Genomic DNA, 16,783 nt, shown 5'->3' on the forward strand with positions numbered 1-16,783 from the left:
GAAATGCATTTGGGCAATATTGTGTATGTGTTGCATGTAAGCCTATATATGAGTGTGATCTGTAAAATAACAAAATGCAGTAAATAATTGTTTATCTTTATGCATGTGTGTGCATTCACCTCCAGCAGCAGAACGAGAGGATGTGTGTTGGTGCTGGCAGACACATTAAGAAGACTGTCCATCAGCAGAATACGGATGAAGTCGCACACCGGCTTCCTGTTCGGATGACCCTTGAATGTGTCCTCACCTTTACTCGTTACGCAAGGCTCAACCCCGCCCTGACAGAAGTGAACAAACCAGTGAATGAGACCAGAGATATGAGAAATGTTACAGTTTTATAAATAAAAAGTAACACACAAACCTCTGAAACATCCACAGGGTACACAACTCCAGCGAGTGTGTGAAGGAACTCTGGTGAGACCCACAGTGGGTCTCTGGGCCGGAGGTTATGGAGAAGACAAAGAAACTGCATCACACTTGATGGGAGCTGCAACTCCCATGATGCATCAGTGCCTGACATGTGCTTTGCTGGAGGAACAGGCTGTTGAAAAATAGACATTATAATAGGCGTTATGCATTATCAATTTGTTGTGAGAAATACTGAGTATGTAAGGTGATTGCGTCCTTACCTGAGTGATGATGACTTTGACTAACTCCAGCAGTATAGTTGCAGCTTCAACACAGAGCTGCTGAGCAGGAGACTCTGCTTGGCTGTCAATCAGTGACTGCAGGACATCATCCACATGCACCTGTAGACAGCAACATGATGAGAGCACTGTGACAGGGATGATGACGGAGATGATTTACAAGATGAATAATCACCCACCTTTCCCTTTGCAGAGTAACTGGCCTTCTTCTCCAGCAGCAGAGCAGCCACGGCTTCAAATACCTGAGGCAGGTGAGTGTGTTTGATCAGCAGCCCCTGCAGAACATCAAAGCCTGGACACGTGGTGCTGAGGCACTCGTAAGACCAGGAATGGGCTCGAAGGTTGTCTGATGAGGAGGTAAGAAATCAAAAAGAGAGGATGATTTTAGATGAAAGTAAAAGACTCGTAATATCCTAATAACTTTTAAGTTATAATCTTGAAGATCTCCATTTCATTCTCTTTGGCAGCACCTATGGCGATAAGCGGAAATTTCACTGCGTGATTGTCGGCAGACTAAAAGGCTGGAAACCAGGCTGGTGAATTTATTTCTATCAGCTCGTTTTATGAGACCTGCAGCTGGCGAGATGAAAGAGTTACCACAGCATAGATAGGGTGTGTGTGTGCATGTGTGAGAGAGTGGATTATTAATGACTGTGCACTGCTTGTGATTTTTCCCAGGAATGTTGCCCCAGACAGCCAGTGTGTATTACTGTAAATGTAAGGGCATTCATAAGTGGACCATCGGCTCAGTCACCATTGTGTTACCTAATTCGGCGACAGACGTTTATTTTAATCAAAATATTCAAGATTATTACTTTTAATCTTAAATAACTGTAATTTTAAAATGTTCAATATGTCTAATATCAGTATCACATCACTAAAACTATCATTTTAATTTCAGTCATGAACAAGTTTATGTATGCAAATCATGATGTTAACTGCTAACTGTTTTTCATTGCACTAAACTGCATGTAGATGTCAAACAAAAACCAAATATTTCCTAAAAATTAAAAAGTACTTAATCACTTATATAATCACTTTATCTGGCCTAATAAATGTTCACATTACATCTGTGTATCAAAATAACTTCATATAATCCCAATATAATGTCAATGAAACAGGCAAAATAACTACATTGAATTAAATCCTTGTTCCAATTTGTGAAAATATTCAACTTAATGTACCCAAGACAGCAAATGGCTCCTCCATGCCCTCTATGAGTGTCACTGGGATTACCCCCTCTCTGAAGCTGCGCTGCTGACTGGGACTCGACAGAAAGTGTGTGAGCAGGATGAGACCCAGTCTCAAGGTGGAGGGGTGAAGGTGGGGCTGAAGGAAGAGCAGGAACCAGTCACTGCCCAGGGCATCGAATATGGCCTTCTGCCCACTAGTGGGGAATAAGAACATGACAGACTTATTTAGTAAACTAGTTATGGCACATGAAATACTGTGGAAATATGTTTTCATTCCAGTTTTGGTTCAGCTAAGTAGTAACAGATGCCACTCACTCGTTTATTAGAAGGCTGTCTGAGTCGAGGATTTCGCAAACAGAGAGCAACAGCTGGTTGCGGATCCAGATGAGGCTGGCTGGATCAGAGCTCTGAGCTACAGAGCAGATAAGACAACTGTGGGTCAGCGCGGGTAACAACTCGTGTCATTCATGAGACATGTCATGTGCTGTAAAAGATATGGCTGTGTGTTAAATGGTGTACCTGGCGTATCCTGTGAAAGATCACTGTCAAATGTCTCACTGCCTTCTTTCATGTCACTGAGAGGAGGGAGTGTGTAGACCAGGAACAGCCCAAGTCTGACCAAATAAAAGGACATATTTTTCCTAAAAGCATTCCTAAAAACTTAACTGATGTCATATATCTATGTGGAAACTATACTCCATGACTGTACCTGCTTATGTCCAGAGGGGTGAACTGAGCTTTTAGGAGCGATGTGATGACACAAGCAATGATTTTAACCTTCTGAACAGTCACCACAGGATCAGAAAGCTCAAACAGCAGCTTTGGTAGCAGGCCCATACTGTGCATGGCCGCTGCATTCCTGCTGTCACTGCTGAGAACACAGAGAGAGAAACAGAGAGAGCATTAATATCAATCACAATCTGTTCCCACGGACAGAAAATCTAATTCAACAATCCATGCACACGTTCAGTCATGCTCTTCTCTTCAGCCTCTGTGACTGATTCTCTTGAACACTCCCTCGACTATTTCAGTCGTACACTTCTGTGATATTGATGACAGGCTGCTGCAGATGTTGACAGAGCAGCCGATAAAGTCTGTTGTCAGTCCTGAACAAGACCCCCTTTGTTGTGTAATCTCACTCATTGGCCATGTGAGTTAATAATGAATTGGATTAAAACAACATGTCTGGTCACACGCTGATAGCTGTGGAAATTACCTTGAGGAGGTCAGGATTTCAGCAAAGTGGTTCAGAACTGAAAGGTCCAGATTGTCTGATGTGTTCTGCCACACCTGAAAACACAGAGAGCAACACAATGTTTACAATTTGCCTCCAGATACACTTCAAGAAATACTTTAGCTCACAAAGGATCGTTGTGTATCAATTACTCACCCCGCGTTACGCTGAATTTCTAAAGAAAACTTTTCTCACATTCTTCCATGGTGAACAAAGAATCCACAAACTGAGTAAAATCTTGATGAATTGAAGTCATTGAGGGCCGCGTTCAACAGCAGTAAAACAATATCAAAACATCTGTTCACAAGTTCTCACACAACTCGTGCAGTTTAATCCAAGTCCGATTTATCTAGTTGTATGCTCAGTGCTTCCCAAACACATTAATTTAAAAAAAAAGTATGAGTATTTAAAAAACTTGAGCATAAACAGTGCAGGCACACTCTCATCTCTGCATCAGATTGATTATGTGGAAGTGTTTTAAATAGTAATGTTGTAGTGAAAACACGTGTTTGGGAAGTACTGAGCATACGACTGTGTAAATGAGGCTTGGATTATATTGAACAAGTTATGTAAGATTTGTAGTGTAAATGTATGTTTTGATATAGTTCTATTGTTTTCGTGACTTCAACTTGTCATGAATTTTCTTTGTTGTTGGATTCTTCGTTCACCAGAGTCATGTGAAAAAAGTTTTCTTTATCATTTCAACAGGGTAGGTAATTAACATACAAACGTTAATGTTTTTGTGTGATGTATTCTTTTAAAAACTTTCCAAATAAATACCAGGTGGACAAAAAAAATGATCTACTGAATTTCTATGCTACAATTTGGATGTTTACCTCCAGGTCACACAGCAGGGCCTGAAAAGCCGGTGTGTTCTGTAGGCAACCCGACCCGCAGCACAGCTCCACTGACTTCGACAGATACAGAACCAACTGAAAGGTTCTGGAGCTGACCAGATTGTGCTTCATCTTCAGCAGAAAAGCTAGCAGCTACAAGGAGAGCAAATTATATAAGGACAGGTCACAACAGTAAGGCAGCAGATTTTGATGTTTGTGTAGCAACTCTAGTGATTTTACAAGGTCAAACACACCTTGTATCCGTTGATGCGGTTCATTTCCTGCTGCATGGCAGAGTTGGTCTCCAGCACAGAGAGAAGAACTTTGACAGCTGCATACAGAGAGCTATCATCTGGCGCCATTGCAACTAAACTGAGAACAACTGCAGGCCCACCGACGTACAGGAAACCATTGGATGCACTTCTGGGGGTGAATGTACGCACACCTTACAGGACAAGAGCCATGAGCTTACCAAATGTGCCTGCAAGAATCGACTAAAGCACAAAAACTATGTAAAAATAATACTTTATTCACCAAAATGTCCAACCAGGGCTGCTCCTATGGTGCGAGCCGTACCACTCAGGTGCTGGCTGATGTTTCGAGCCAAGAACACAGGGGTGAATTGATCCCGAGATGTTATCCCCATCTGTAATTACACACAAGGATTGCTACTCTGTATCAAAACAACAAACACATAGGTTCAGCATAGACTGCTCTTACCTCTTTAGCAATCAGTCTGCAGTCCACCTCATTGTAATCCCCTCTTATCTGCACCACAGTTGTTAGTGTAGAAATTGCTGGGTTGATGCCAAATGAGATCCTCTCCTCAGGAACCAGCCTGAGAGGGACAGACTCAGCGTCTGGATCATGACCGGGACACAAACAGAGAGGTGAGACAATGCAAGTAGGTAAAGCAGAACTGCCTTACAAAAGTCAAATGTAATGTTCAACCATAATCATCACTATCTATTAAGAAAACTGCAAGTAATTGGTGTATTAATTACAAAATATTTCTGTCAACACTGACCTCACATAACACATAAGCATAGTTGTTCTGCATCAGTATATAAAGTCCCCTGTATCAAAGCAAATTTCCTGTTTTGCAGAGAAAATCATGCATGCATGCATGAGCTCCGTGACAATACGATTTACTGCATGCCATGGCATGTTGGGAGGACAAAATGACAGAAGAAAAAGCTAACCAAAACACTGACTGATCAAAGCTACATTCCAAGACATCTAGAAACAACCTCATTCTTGGGTCATACTCAAACCATGACAAAATATATTTACAGATTGGGCATGTGTGCTCTTATCCAGGATGACTTACTGTAAGTAAACGAAATACATACTGTAGAAATTCTGTGGAATTCTTGCACAAGATCTTGACTCACCTGTGTTGCACAGAGCCAGGAAGTTGCCCTGGTAGGCGGTGCCTTGTGTGTATATGACACCCACAGCTTCATGGCTCAAAGCTTCCTCAAACAGGTACGATGGACCCACTCGCCACACTAGAGCAGCGTGTTCCTTCCAGAGAGGCGGTGTTCCTATCAGACCGTACACATCGATCACAGCTGCAGGGTCCATGGAGACGTACTGACCAGGGAACGGCTGAATGTACTTCATCTGACAGAGAATGCAGAGGCTATGATGCATGAATACATAAACGCCACATTAGACTTAAAATCCTATTTATCATCAACTCCTCAGTTTCCCTCCTCCTGTCATACCTTTCCTGTCCCCACTGCCTTGCCGTTGAAGTAGGCTGAAGCCAGACAGCTCTTCTTCACGTCCTTGGCCATGACCACAGCCAGGTGGTGCCACTGACCCGGGACCAGCATGCTGGAGCAGCGGAATCTCAGTGATGTGGCTAAAGAAGTAGGAGTGCACACTTCTGGCTCCATCATATCTGTTTAACAAACATGGAGGAAAACATCCAGTCACTCTCTGCAGTATAAACTCTTGGTGTAATGCTTTGTGCAGTCGCACTTTAAACACAACTGATAAGAAGTAGCTGACACTTTTGACAGCTAGAAAGAAAACTACTTGGCTAAACAAACTCACCCACTGTCTTCAACCAGTTCTGCCAGTCATTGTATGTAAAGTTCACAAAGGGCAAATATTGACCAAACTTTTATTGCTCTCACCCAGGTACGTAAATGCTTCCTCCTCTGTGGAGATGACCAGACAGCCATCATATGCTGATAAGGTAACAGACAGACAGATGTATTGTTGTTCAGTCCGGGACATGTGGCGGACCACTGACAGTAGACGGATTGGGTGGGAATCACAGGCTGAGCTGAACCGGTTGATCTGGAACCAGCAGGAAAATGAGAGACCAGCTGTAGGGGGGAAACCCCGGCAGTCTAGAACATGAGATAGAGATGATGAGATATTTTATTCAGCTTTATTTACAAATGTGTGAGCATCAAATATCTAAACTCATCGTTTACCTCCTCCGATTCCACCTGTTGCGACTGAATCAGCGGTGACTCCTTTCACCGTGGCCAGAGACGGCAGGAACAGGCAGCTGCAAAGCATATCGTCACATCATCATTTCTGCAGCACAAACAGTATTAAAGTTGCAACGATTAACCCATTAGTTGACAACTTTTAAACTAATTGCCAACTAAATTGATGATCGATTCGTCGGTTTGAGGAAATTTTTAAGAGAAAAGGTCAAAAATCTCTGATTCCAGCTTCTTAAATGTGACAGTTTTCTGTTTCTTTACTCCTCTATGAAAGTAAACTGAATATATTAAGGTTTTGGATGAAACAAGACATTTGAGGACGTCATCTTGAGCTTAGGAAACACACATTTTCACCTTTTTCTGACATTTTATAAATCAAACAACTATCAACTAATTGGAAAAAATAATCGACTGTGTAACCGACAATGAAAATAATCCTTAGTTGCAGTCCTATATGTTACATAATTAAGTTCCATCTCGTCTAGTCTTGATACTGCAGGGCTACACAGAGACCCAGGAAAACAAGGACTCACCCATATCCACTCTCACTCATGTCGAACTCTACAAAGGCTGGCGAAGAAGAGACTATGTGCGGCCTGAAAGTGCGTGGTGATGTCATGGAAACCAGACTGATGATCTGGTGGACAGGTATTGCTATACCAACTGAGGATTCACTGTGAGCCGAAGACTGTAACAAGCTGAAGGTCCGCTTCAGTGTCTTTACCGAAGATCCCGATGAGGCATCTGTCTCTGTACTGTGACCTGGTGTAGACAACACAACCAAAATCCAATGTGTGACCTCGTTCATGTCTGAAAGACCAAATTAAACCTCAAGAGGACTGAAACTAACAAGCATCAGTAAAGAACAAATATAAAAACAATACTAAAAGTCCATACCATTTGAAACAGGAGCTTTGATCAGAGGGGGACATTCTAGTTGTGACTGCATGGCTGTCTTCTCTGCCAAGCACATGAGCGGGTCCCCTAAACACAGGAATGCTCTGAGAGGGGAAAAAAGTAAAAAAAAACACAGAACAGAAAAATTGTAGCACAAATATTTAAAGTTAAAAGTCTTTTCATCTTCAGTGCAATAAAGAAACGCACGTGAACCTCAAAGACTGAGTATGTTTTACCTGAAATCCGAGTGTGAGATGGCCTGCGAGGAGAGCTTCTCCAGGATACGAGTAACAGGTAGATGTAACGGGTGGTTTGGAGCCATTAACATGCTCCGACAGTGGGCTAGGAGTGTAGAGACCAGCCCTCCCTCGCACACTATCTGGCGGTTTCGCTCAGATTTAACCATGGCCTGGATGTGGTGCGCCAGTGAGAACTGGACCTCCATAGAGAGCTGGAAAAAAGGGAAAGAAATGTGTCTCATATCACTCATGTATTAACTACTGTGTAACAGTAGGGAGTGTAACATGTTCAGCATAGAAAGGTACCTGTGGGTCCTTGGGAGTAAACACAGATGGAAGGAGAGTCATAATAACGCGGATTGCTCCTGGATGAAGAATACTATGGTCGCTGGTGAACCTACTGTAAGCAAAGGGAAAAACAAAAACATATACTTTGGAGATCAAATATAGACCCCATTCATTCACCACAGTTTAGATATGAATGCAGTAACTCCACACACAGTACCACTCTTGTGCCTAGAGGCAGACATTTGCACCCTGTGGGCCGGACGCTTGGAATTGTTTAAGTGGAAATCTCCAAATCCTGCTTCACATACTATATAAATTAAGGGAAGTACTTAATTTTGTCAAACTGGAAAGAATTAAATGCATGATACAGGGCTCCCTGAAAACATTTTGCAAGCTATGGGACCCCTCTTTTTGAGTACATACAAGAGCTGGACTCCCCAAATATTCCTAAATGACCAATATATAATATATTTCTATATTTTATTAATTACTTTTATGTCCTTAGTCCTGGTTTTGTATCATTGACCAAATGTTATTGTGTTGTCCATCTGGTCTCTTTAAAAAAATCAATAAACACATTGTGGGGAAAAAGATATGAATGGAGAGGAAATTCTTCTGATAGGAATATGGTTTCCACCACCTCGAAGTGTTTAGAAATATCCACCTGTACTGAGACTCTGAACAGACTGTGGAAATACTGGGTGCTGTGGTTCTGGATCTTCCCGGTGTGTCCTCCAGAGACTGCGGACCTGATCCCAAGTGGACAGCAGAGGACCCTGAATACACTCCTCCATGCCCTGCTGGTCCATTTAGTTTCTCTTTATCTCTGTCACACCCATCCTCGGGTTCTTGTCCTAAGTTTAACTCCAAAGAAGAGTAGGTCCCTGTGGCAAACTGGTCGAGATAGGAGAGCAGCCTTATACAAGTCCGAAGAGTGACAGGCAGATTGGGTTGTGACGTGGTGAAGGGAGAGGAGGGTGCTTTAGGGGCCTCTGCTAGCTCAACAAACTGGTGGAAAGTCTTCCCAGGAGACTGGCTGTCCTCTGCGGTCTTGAGACAGGAGCCCTCCTCTCCATCGAACCTGTCCGTCTCTGGGCCTTCTGTGTGGAAACAGCCCAGCTGGAGCAGAGCCTCTGCCAGCCTTTCATAAAAACCACCAGTCTCAAAATGGTGTGCATTTACTGTGTGAAGATGCACAGCCAAGGCCAGAATGTGGAGAGTGAGGAGGAGGAGGTCCAGCAGTGGTTGGTGCCCCAGGGACTTCCATACTTCTCCCTGAGGAGGGTCAGACAGAGCTCCCTCCATGTCGATCACCAGAGACAGCAGCCCTGTGAAGCCTCCTGCTCTCCTGAAGGCGTCCCAGCTGTTGGGGCTCTCCAGCACCTTCAACATGGACTGAAATGTAGAAGTGAGAGGTCAGACAGACAGTAAGCATGTGGAATCATCGAACACATGTAAGTCTAATCACACATGTGACAAAGCAGATTCTTCGTAAGATTATATTTTGATAGACACTGAGCTTTGCTCGGAGTCGCAGTGTTTAAAAGCATCTCCCTAGTCAATTAAAACAATGTCATGAAAAATAGATGAAACGTATAGATATATCATAAATCATTTCTGGTAACTAGTTTTTGGAGGTGAACAAAATCACATTAACTTTATTCAATTTGGAGACCTAATCCATCAGGTAGGTAATGTGTGAGGCAGAACGCAGAGGGAAATGTGATTAACTGAAACTGGAGTAATCACAATGGCTCTTAACACTTGCCAACCCAGGTCGTACCCAATCTGATTGCCACCTGCTTTAACCATGTTAGTACAAAGAACACACACACTTGCACGTGCACACACACACACCCACACACACACACAAAGCTTCTGCATGCATTCACAAACAATCACAAGTGTACACGCACACTGAACACACACAATATCTGCAAGTAAGTGCTCCTCTCGCTGCCATCTATAAAAACGGACACATACAGTGGGTGTGTAACTTAGTTAGACTTAATCAGATCTCTGTCCCATTCACTGATCTGATAGAGGTGGTAATCTTCAGAGTGCCACAGCACAAGGCTGCTGGCCTAATCGAATCGGTCCAGAGTTAACAGCTAAACCTGTTTTAGCAAATCAATCTGCATTTGTCTATAATGTAATCAGGGTCCCACATGCTAAGAAAATAAATTCACTAGCTTATTATGTTTTAAGTGCATTACAATTTGTTATGATTTGATGGAGAGTGGAGGCTACGTTTTCTTCGGCTGATATCACCGCGTATCAGAGTGTTTCTGCATCTGTGTGTGTGTGCTGTTGTCTGTGCCTGTGGGAGCGTGTAAAATCTAAGTACCTGCAAAAGATCCCGCTTCAAACCAAGTTCCTGCTGTGTAGAGGAGCAGAGGGCTCCTATGGCGGTGCTCATAAACTCCTCAGGATTAATTTCAGCTAGCTGCTCCAAAATGCTCAGAGTGGGACCTCGATACTGATCCTCATCCAAGAAGATTTTTATGTAGGGAACCATACCAAGGTCTCGCACTGAAACTGTAACACACGTGCAACAATGAGGTGTAAAACAGCAGTTTATAGCCTTAAACAAATAAAGACTGCAGTTGGTGAAAGAGTAAGAAATTCAATTTTAAAAAACTGACATGAAAAGAAGTGAATGTGTATACCTGTGTTTTTAATTGAACGCAAAGTTAGGGTCGACACAACTTGAAGCATACAGGTAGTGAGCAGTCTTTCACTGTCCTCCACACTTGGCAGCTGCTGGGGATCTAAGGAGCACGACAACTTAAGATGCAAATTACAGAGTAAAGGTACAAGATTGAAATTTGGCTTCTGATCTATACTTGCAGGCCCAAAGCACAAAGGTCTGCAACAGTTTCATTTCAAAATGACTCATTTTGAAATTTAAAGCGCTGAGTCATGACTGAATGTGCTGCTCAATGCTGTATTTAGTAGTTGTATAATCATGATTACATCAGAGGTTGAGGAAATCAATATGTTGGTTCATACTTTTTTGAAGGGAAGAGACAACTCCAGCCTTCCTGAGGATTTTAGCTCTCCGGCGAAGTTCGTTGAGCAGCAGCTCCAGCAGGCCCAAGTCACTCAGCACCTCAGATAGCATGCCACTGTGCACTGTCAACCTGCAGTGCAGAGAAAATAGACCTGATTCAGCCTACATGGAGGACACACAAAGCACTGCTGTTCTAGCAGTTGTCACCTGTGGCGTTTGTCATTACTTTTGAAAAAAAAAAAAAAAATGCCAACTTGATCCTGTCTCACCTGTTCAGTGTGCATCTGATAAGATTAACCAACCACATTTGGAGAAGGGCATATTTTTAACTACTTATTATTTAAAGACCGCCTCCACTCAAAAATGTGTTTTTCTTATGCTTCTGTCCCCTACAATTACTGACTTGTATCTGTTAAATTTGTCACTGGGGAGGTGTTTTTAACATTCCTCAACTGAAGGGGGTGAAATTTCCTCAAATCTGAGACTGAAACGTACTCCAGGCAAACTAAATTAGGTGTGTCACAAATACAAAAGCTAATCACTGTCTAATACAGGAAACACAAATCCACAGGGGAACAGACTTCAATACAACAAACAGTAAAGCAACTTGAAACTTCCAGCGCAGAGAAGACTGTCGGAACAGAGAGCAGAGTCACATAGTGAAAGTTTTGACAGCAAATGTGGTAGATTGTGCAGTTTTTGGATGTAAACCCTGAAGCTTCCTTCCTCAATCTACCAAAAGTGAACCATCATAGCAGATATTATTGTTTGTTTCACAACCATTAAGGCTGTGTCTCATCTGAGTCTGTGTCTGATTGAGGCTCAAACATGAATGGCTGAATCTTAATGTTTCCTCTAATGCTAACACTTGACATTTTGATGTACGCTGCTCTGTCACCACTCAATCTGGTGCAGGCAGCAATGGAAAAAAGCAGAAAGCAAAACTTACTGCAAGCAGCAGTGTTGGGCAGGGTGGAGGCCAGATCCAGAATATCTCAATGAGGGAGAAAGAGTGGATCTGCCTTCAGCCCCTTTTCAGGGGTTTTTAAATTTCTTTATGTGGGAAAACCCACTTCAAACAAAATACTAATCACAGCAGAGTATTTTCACATACTTTGAAAACATATCTAGAGGGGGACTTGAAAATGTATCTTTATAAGTTTGCTGTGAATTGAGAAGGAAACCTGAACAATCCTGAGTAATATGTGTATCAACTTGCACCTGCTCACCTGTGAAAACACTTGAGCGCCACCACTGCAAACTCTACCCCCGCCACTCTTCCAGCTAGTGTCCCAGCCCAGCTCTGCTTCAGCACACCCAGCAGTGCCCGCAAGGTCTCATGGGGGATGTAGTTCAGCTTAAATATCACCTGTAACACAACATTTAATCAGACCTTGAATGCATGTTGTATCAAAGAAAAAGTTTGCACAAGGTCAGCGTTAAAAGTACGTACCATCTCTAGCAGTGAGAAGAACAGTTTTTGGACTGGTCTTGGCTTACAACACACACAGGCAGCCAGCTGGGCCATCGACTGGACAGTCCACTCCAACAGGAAGAAATTGGCTAGATCCCTCTCCCATATCGTCTGCACGGTTCGAAGAAGCTGGCAACACAGCAGAGAATCCTGAGAACGCAGCAAGGAGGCCTGCAGCAGGTGGAAGGCAGGCAGGTTTTTAACTGCTGAACCTGGAGACGGAGAAAAAGTGTCAGTACACTTAACTTGTCGAAGGAAGTTTCAGCCCTTTAAAATTAGTCATATTGAAAAGAATATAGTATGCATGTTTGTTGAACTGGGAGACAATGTATTTGTGTAACAGTCTATGACATACTACAAAACAATATCAGCCTGAGGTCAATTTAGCCAAAAGATGTTTTAAAATTTAAAGCTCAATTTATCAGATTTTGCTCTAGCAAGGTCAGACAGTCAATTTCATAGGAAAAGGAAAACCAATAAATTATAAACAACCTTTAACACAGATCAGAGGCTGAATCCCATAAGCCAATCGAGTTATGCGTACATAGATAGATTGAAAACAAACAACACAACATGCATGAAGGCAAAAGAAAAGCAGCATAATCTGCCTTGATAGAGTTTGTTTGCTGCATTGTCAAAACATTTAGAGGTGGTCTTAGATGTGAGAGTAAAAACACGCTTGTGTTTGTTGTGAATAAATATATACCTGGTTAGTAATAGGATTCATTTTCACACTTAATCAAAATTGCATCAGAACCAAATAAGATCAGCACAAAACAGTCCCTGGTCCCTCTGCTGGAAAGAGATCTACTCCTTGATGTGATGGATGGGTGCTGAGTGTGTGTCTGTGTGTATAATTGGATGGGTGTGTGTGTGTTTATTATGGACACTCTATTTATGAGTGTTGGATGGAGGTGTGTGTGCATCTATGATAGATGGCTGGTTGCTGTAGGCCAGTGGTGAATGGATGTGGAGCATCCTAACAGAGTTAGAGGGGAAGCCTCCACTTCATCATCCCAGACATAATCACCTCAGCTTCCTGTTAACCTGAGGGGTGTTGTGCACTGCAGCGGGGTAGCAGTGGGGGAATGGGGAGTCAGGGTGTGTGGGAAATCAGGGAAAAGGGAGTGGAGCGGTTCGGGCAGGTTATATGAGGGCAAAAGTGCAAAGGAGGGATGAACTGTGTGGTCATTTGGGGGGCCTATTCCCCTCGCTAAACTTATCTTTGCTGAGCCATGCATGTGGTCATAATTAGATAGTTTGGAGTATGAATTTGGAGGGGATATTTCAGAGTGTATCCTCATGGTACAATTAACTGTTAAGAGATAATTAGGGAGGGGTGGTCAGTGAGGAGCTGACCTACCTTTGGTGAGTGGTGGGTCAAACTTAAAGGCTGGAGGCTGGGGGTTTGTGACACAAAGAGCTACTTTCAGCTCAGTTTTGCCAAGCAGGGTGAAAGACGCAATGAGAGCTAGCAACTCCTCCACAGGCTGGAACTGATCCACAGGAATGCCGTCCTCACAGCTTGTGATTGTATCATGATGAGAGGCAAAAAAGAGGTAAAGTTAAATGAATAACAGAGATCTAAAAGCAGACAAATTACATTTTGATAAATAATGACTCCCTTTGAAGGGGCTGTATATTCACATCATTAAATTCCACTTAATTTCAAAGAATGTCTTTTTATTATTGCCCTTAAAAAGACCATGAGGACAAAAATCTAATTCTTTTGATGCCTTTTCATTTCTTTAATCAAGTACATCATCTCTAAGCATACTCTTTGATTCATGTGATTCTTCTTCCGTTCATGTCCTTTAATCTCACCGTTTCAGGATGTTCTCAAAGACCTTGTAGCCGTTGTTGGTGTCAAACTCCACGAAGAGGGCTGGGTTGAGAGGATAGGTGTCTCTGATGAAGCTGAACACAGCAACGGCCACCTCAGCGAGCAGCTGTCCTGAGACATCAGCACTGATATGCAAAAGGTTCTGGATGCAGATGCGCACACAGTTCTTGCCTTATGAGGAAAAGACAGTGTTCTTGGTTAGTGAAGTAGAATGTGTCCGCACACTCAAAGTTTTATGTATTCTCTCAATGAAGTATTGCTTCAAGAACACTCCTGTAAAGACTTTTCACTCTCATCCTCAACATTGTATGCCTCCGCCAACTAGTTAAGATGCAGTTTACATCCATGTGTGTGCGGACTCATAGTAAATGGTGGTGGTTAAGGAATTTAATAAAATGTATAAAGTGTATTTTTTGGTGAAATGGAAGTTAGTATGATTACAATTAATTATTTCCAGCTGTCTTCACTTAGAGATTATTTCTACAGAGGAGTACAGAGGAGCTTCATCACATGGTGCAACAACAATCACCTGACACTCAATATCAGCCAATAAGCTTGTGGTGGACTACCAGGGGAACAGGAAGGAACACAACGTTGTCACCATGACAGTATACAGTGCTTCAAATGTGGATGTTGCTGCAAAGAAGCTACAAATTCCAACACGTGGATGCTTCACACACATCAAGATTAATGTCACCACTTCAGTATCTGACCAAATGTTTTCCCTCCTGTTCCTGAGTTATAATGTTGAATAGAGACCAGGAAAGTGTTTTGTGATGAACAGTGAAGCTGACATTTGACCTTTTGATTATAAAATGTAATCACTTCATAATTCTATCCAACTTTTATAATTAGTCTATGAATTCTTGAGTTATGGCTACAAATGTGTTTTCTGAGGCCACAGTGACCTTTGACCATCAAACTCTGATGAGCTATTTGTTAAGTCCAATTGGAAGTTTGTGCCAAATTTGAAGAAACCCCCTCAATGTGTACCTGACAATCACATTCACGAGAATGGAACAGACAAACAACCCAAAAACATAATGCCTCCTGCTATAGCTGTCACTGGCACAGAGGCATAAAAAAATCATGCTGGAAATACTGATAATTTCTTGGTGTCCAGAACAAATCAAAGTAAACTTGTGTGTACCGGAACATTTAAGTGAATTATCCGTGCTGAAAGAGGCATCATGTGACATACTTGCAGTATGTCTCTCTGCTGGAATGTATGCTCCTGTGTCTCTGTGTAATCAACCCATTACTGGAATAAAGATGTCTGTCTGTCTGCAGAAATAACTTCCCCTAATAAAATCTAATCATCCAATTTCTGTGCAGCCCGTTTTCTGTTGTATTTAACTTTATGTGTTGGAATATAGTCTATTCTAACTAGAAATCAGAACAATGAAATGACTATGAGATACAGAGAAATGTTACTCATCCCATTAGTTTTGAGTTACCTCACCTTGCAAGCATGGGACAGTGTTGCTTGTTGCTACAGCAGAGACCGCCTTGAGGACACGGGAGGCCTGGTGTCTCCATGTGGCGCTGGTCTGGTCCCATAGTGATGTGAGGCCAATGATAAGACACTGCAGCTCCTGAGTTTCCACCAGGCACTCCACATTGACTGGCTGCCTACAGAGCTGTAGGAGCACCTGGAAACAAGCATAAGGAAGAAGTTTAGAGTGAGACCAAAATACAATGAAAAAGGCAAGTAGAGCTTGCATGATGACGAGGAGAAAAAGGGTAAACAAAAGCATAAAATGAGGCCATAGTCTCAACTGACCTGCGTTAGTGGCTCCTGAAAGGTCTCTTCTATGGCCACGTTTTCCTTTTGTGCTGGAAGGCACACTAGCAGGTACAGACATTTCACCAAAGCAGCAGGGAGCCCTGGGTTTATGCAGGACAATATATCCTACAAACACACACACACAAACACATCAGTGTTTTTCATTTAAAAATGACATGAATCTAGAAATTTTCATTTTTTTTATGACAGCCAGACTATCACAGGGCTGACACACAGAGACAGACAACCACTCACGCTCACAATCACACCTACGGGCAATTTAGAGTCACTAATTAACCTAACCTGCATGTCTTTGGACTGCGGAAGAAGCCGGAGTAAAGAAAAAGAGAAGCAGAGAAAACCCACGCTGACACGGAGAGAACATGAAAACTCAAACCTGGAACCCTCTTGCTGTGAGTCAACAATACTAACCACTGGTGATTATCAATATCACAAATATAATGTGGTATTTTCCAACATCCTACGGCAGTCAAGGACTTCACATACACAAGGGTAAGTTCCCCACGAATGAGTGACTCCCATTAAATATAGAGAGGCTGTCGATTTTACAACTTTGACTTTGACTTCAAAACTTAATCCTCACTCACTGAGCTGTCTGCTGTCAGCAGCAGCAGAGACTTTAACAGCAGCCATCCTTTATTGTGTTTCGCTTCACAGTTTGTCTCCTTCGTATCGTGCCTTTGGAAGAACCGCACCACCTCGCCACGAGCTTGCTCTGAAAACAGACAAAAAAGCCGAAGTCAACAAGAGAACAACACTGTCAACATACTGTAGCTGCTTCTTTTCAGTATTTACTGTCACAGAAATCAATACAAATCTTAATTCACATCTCAGTCAAGTG

The 16,783-nt window shown here is 42.5% G+C and overlaps 1 protein-coding gene across 2 annotated transcripts in view; it reads right to left on the reverse strand.

Annotated features, from left to right (window-relative positions):
- The window catches only part of wdfy4 (WDFY family member 4), a 47,992-nt gene that overhangs the window by 27,037 nt on the left and 4,172 nt on the right, over positions 1-16,783 (reverse strand). The window contains exons 4-35 of one of the 2 annotated variants that reach the window (XM_050070990.1): positions 16,530-16,657; positions 15,919-16,047; positions 15,598-15,787; positions 14,117-14,306; positions 13,656-13,816; positions 12,272-12,504; positions 12,048-12,187; positions 10,818-10,948; positions 10,475-10,576; positions 10,153-10,343; positions 8,470-9,200; positions 7,824-7,914; positions 7,515-7,729; positions 7,279-7,382; positions 6,915-7,143; positions 6,364-6,440; positions 6,058-6,276; positions 5,641-5,819; positions 5,305-5,536; positions 4,631-4,770; positions 4,445-4,556; positions 4,165-4,355; positions 3,911-4,063; positions 3,057-3,130; positions 2,550-2,711; positions 2,360-2,454; positions 2,156-2,252; positions 1,832-2,034; positions 827-993; positions 630-749; positions 362-541; positions 120-278 (exon numbers count right to left, since the gene is read on the reverse strand). In XM_050070990.1, coding sequence (XP_049926947.1) covers positions 120-278; positions 362-541; positions 630-749; positions 827-993; positions 1,832-2,034; positions 2,156-2,252; positions 2,360-2,454; positions 2,550-2,711; positions 3,057-3,130; positions 3,911-4,063; positions 4,165-4,355; positions 4,445-4,556; positions 4,631-4,770; positions 5,305-5,536; positions 5,641-5,819; positions 6,058-6,276; positions 6,364-6,440; positions 6,915-7,143; positions 7,279-7,382; positions 7,515-7,729; positions 7,824-7,914; positions 8,470-9,200; positions 10,153-10,343; positions 10,475-10,576; positions 10,818-10,948; positions 12,048-12,187; positions 12,272-12,504; positions 13,656-13,816; positions 14,117-14,306; positions 15,598-15,787; positions 15,919-16,047; positions 16,530-16,657 — 5,525 coding nt within the window. Of the gene's footprint in view, positions 1-119; positions 279-361; positions 542-629; positions 750-826; positions 994-1,831; positions 2,035-2,155; positions 2,253-2,359; positions 2,455-2,549; positions 2,712-3,056; positions 3,131-3,910; positions 4,064-4,164; positions 4,356-4,444; positions 4,557-4,630; positions 4,771-5,304; positions 5,537-5,640; positions 5,820-6,057; positions 6,277-6,363; positions 6,441-6,914; positions 7,144-7,278; positions 7,383-7,514; positions 7,730-7,823; positions 7,918-8,469; positions 9,201-10,152; positions 10,344-10,474; positions 10,577-10,817; positions 10,949-12,047; positions 12,188-12,271; positions 12,505-13,655; positions 13,817-14,116; positions 14,307-15,597; positions 15,788-15,918; positions 16,048-16,529; positions 16,658-16,783 lie in introns of both variants that reach the window. The other variant, XM_050070989.1, reaches the window with a different exon arrangement.

Source organism: Epinephelus moara, chromosome 19 (assembly GCF_006386435.1).
Source record: "Epinephelus moara isolate mb chromosome 19, YSFRI_EMoa_1.0, whole genome shotgun sequence".
In the NCBI taxonomy this organism is placed as follows: domain Eukaryota; kingdom Metazoa; phylum Chordata; class Actinopteri; order Perciformes; family Serranidae; genus Epinephelus; species Epinephelus moara.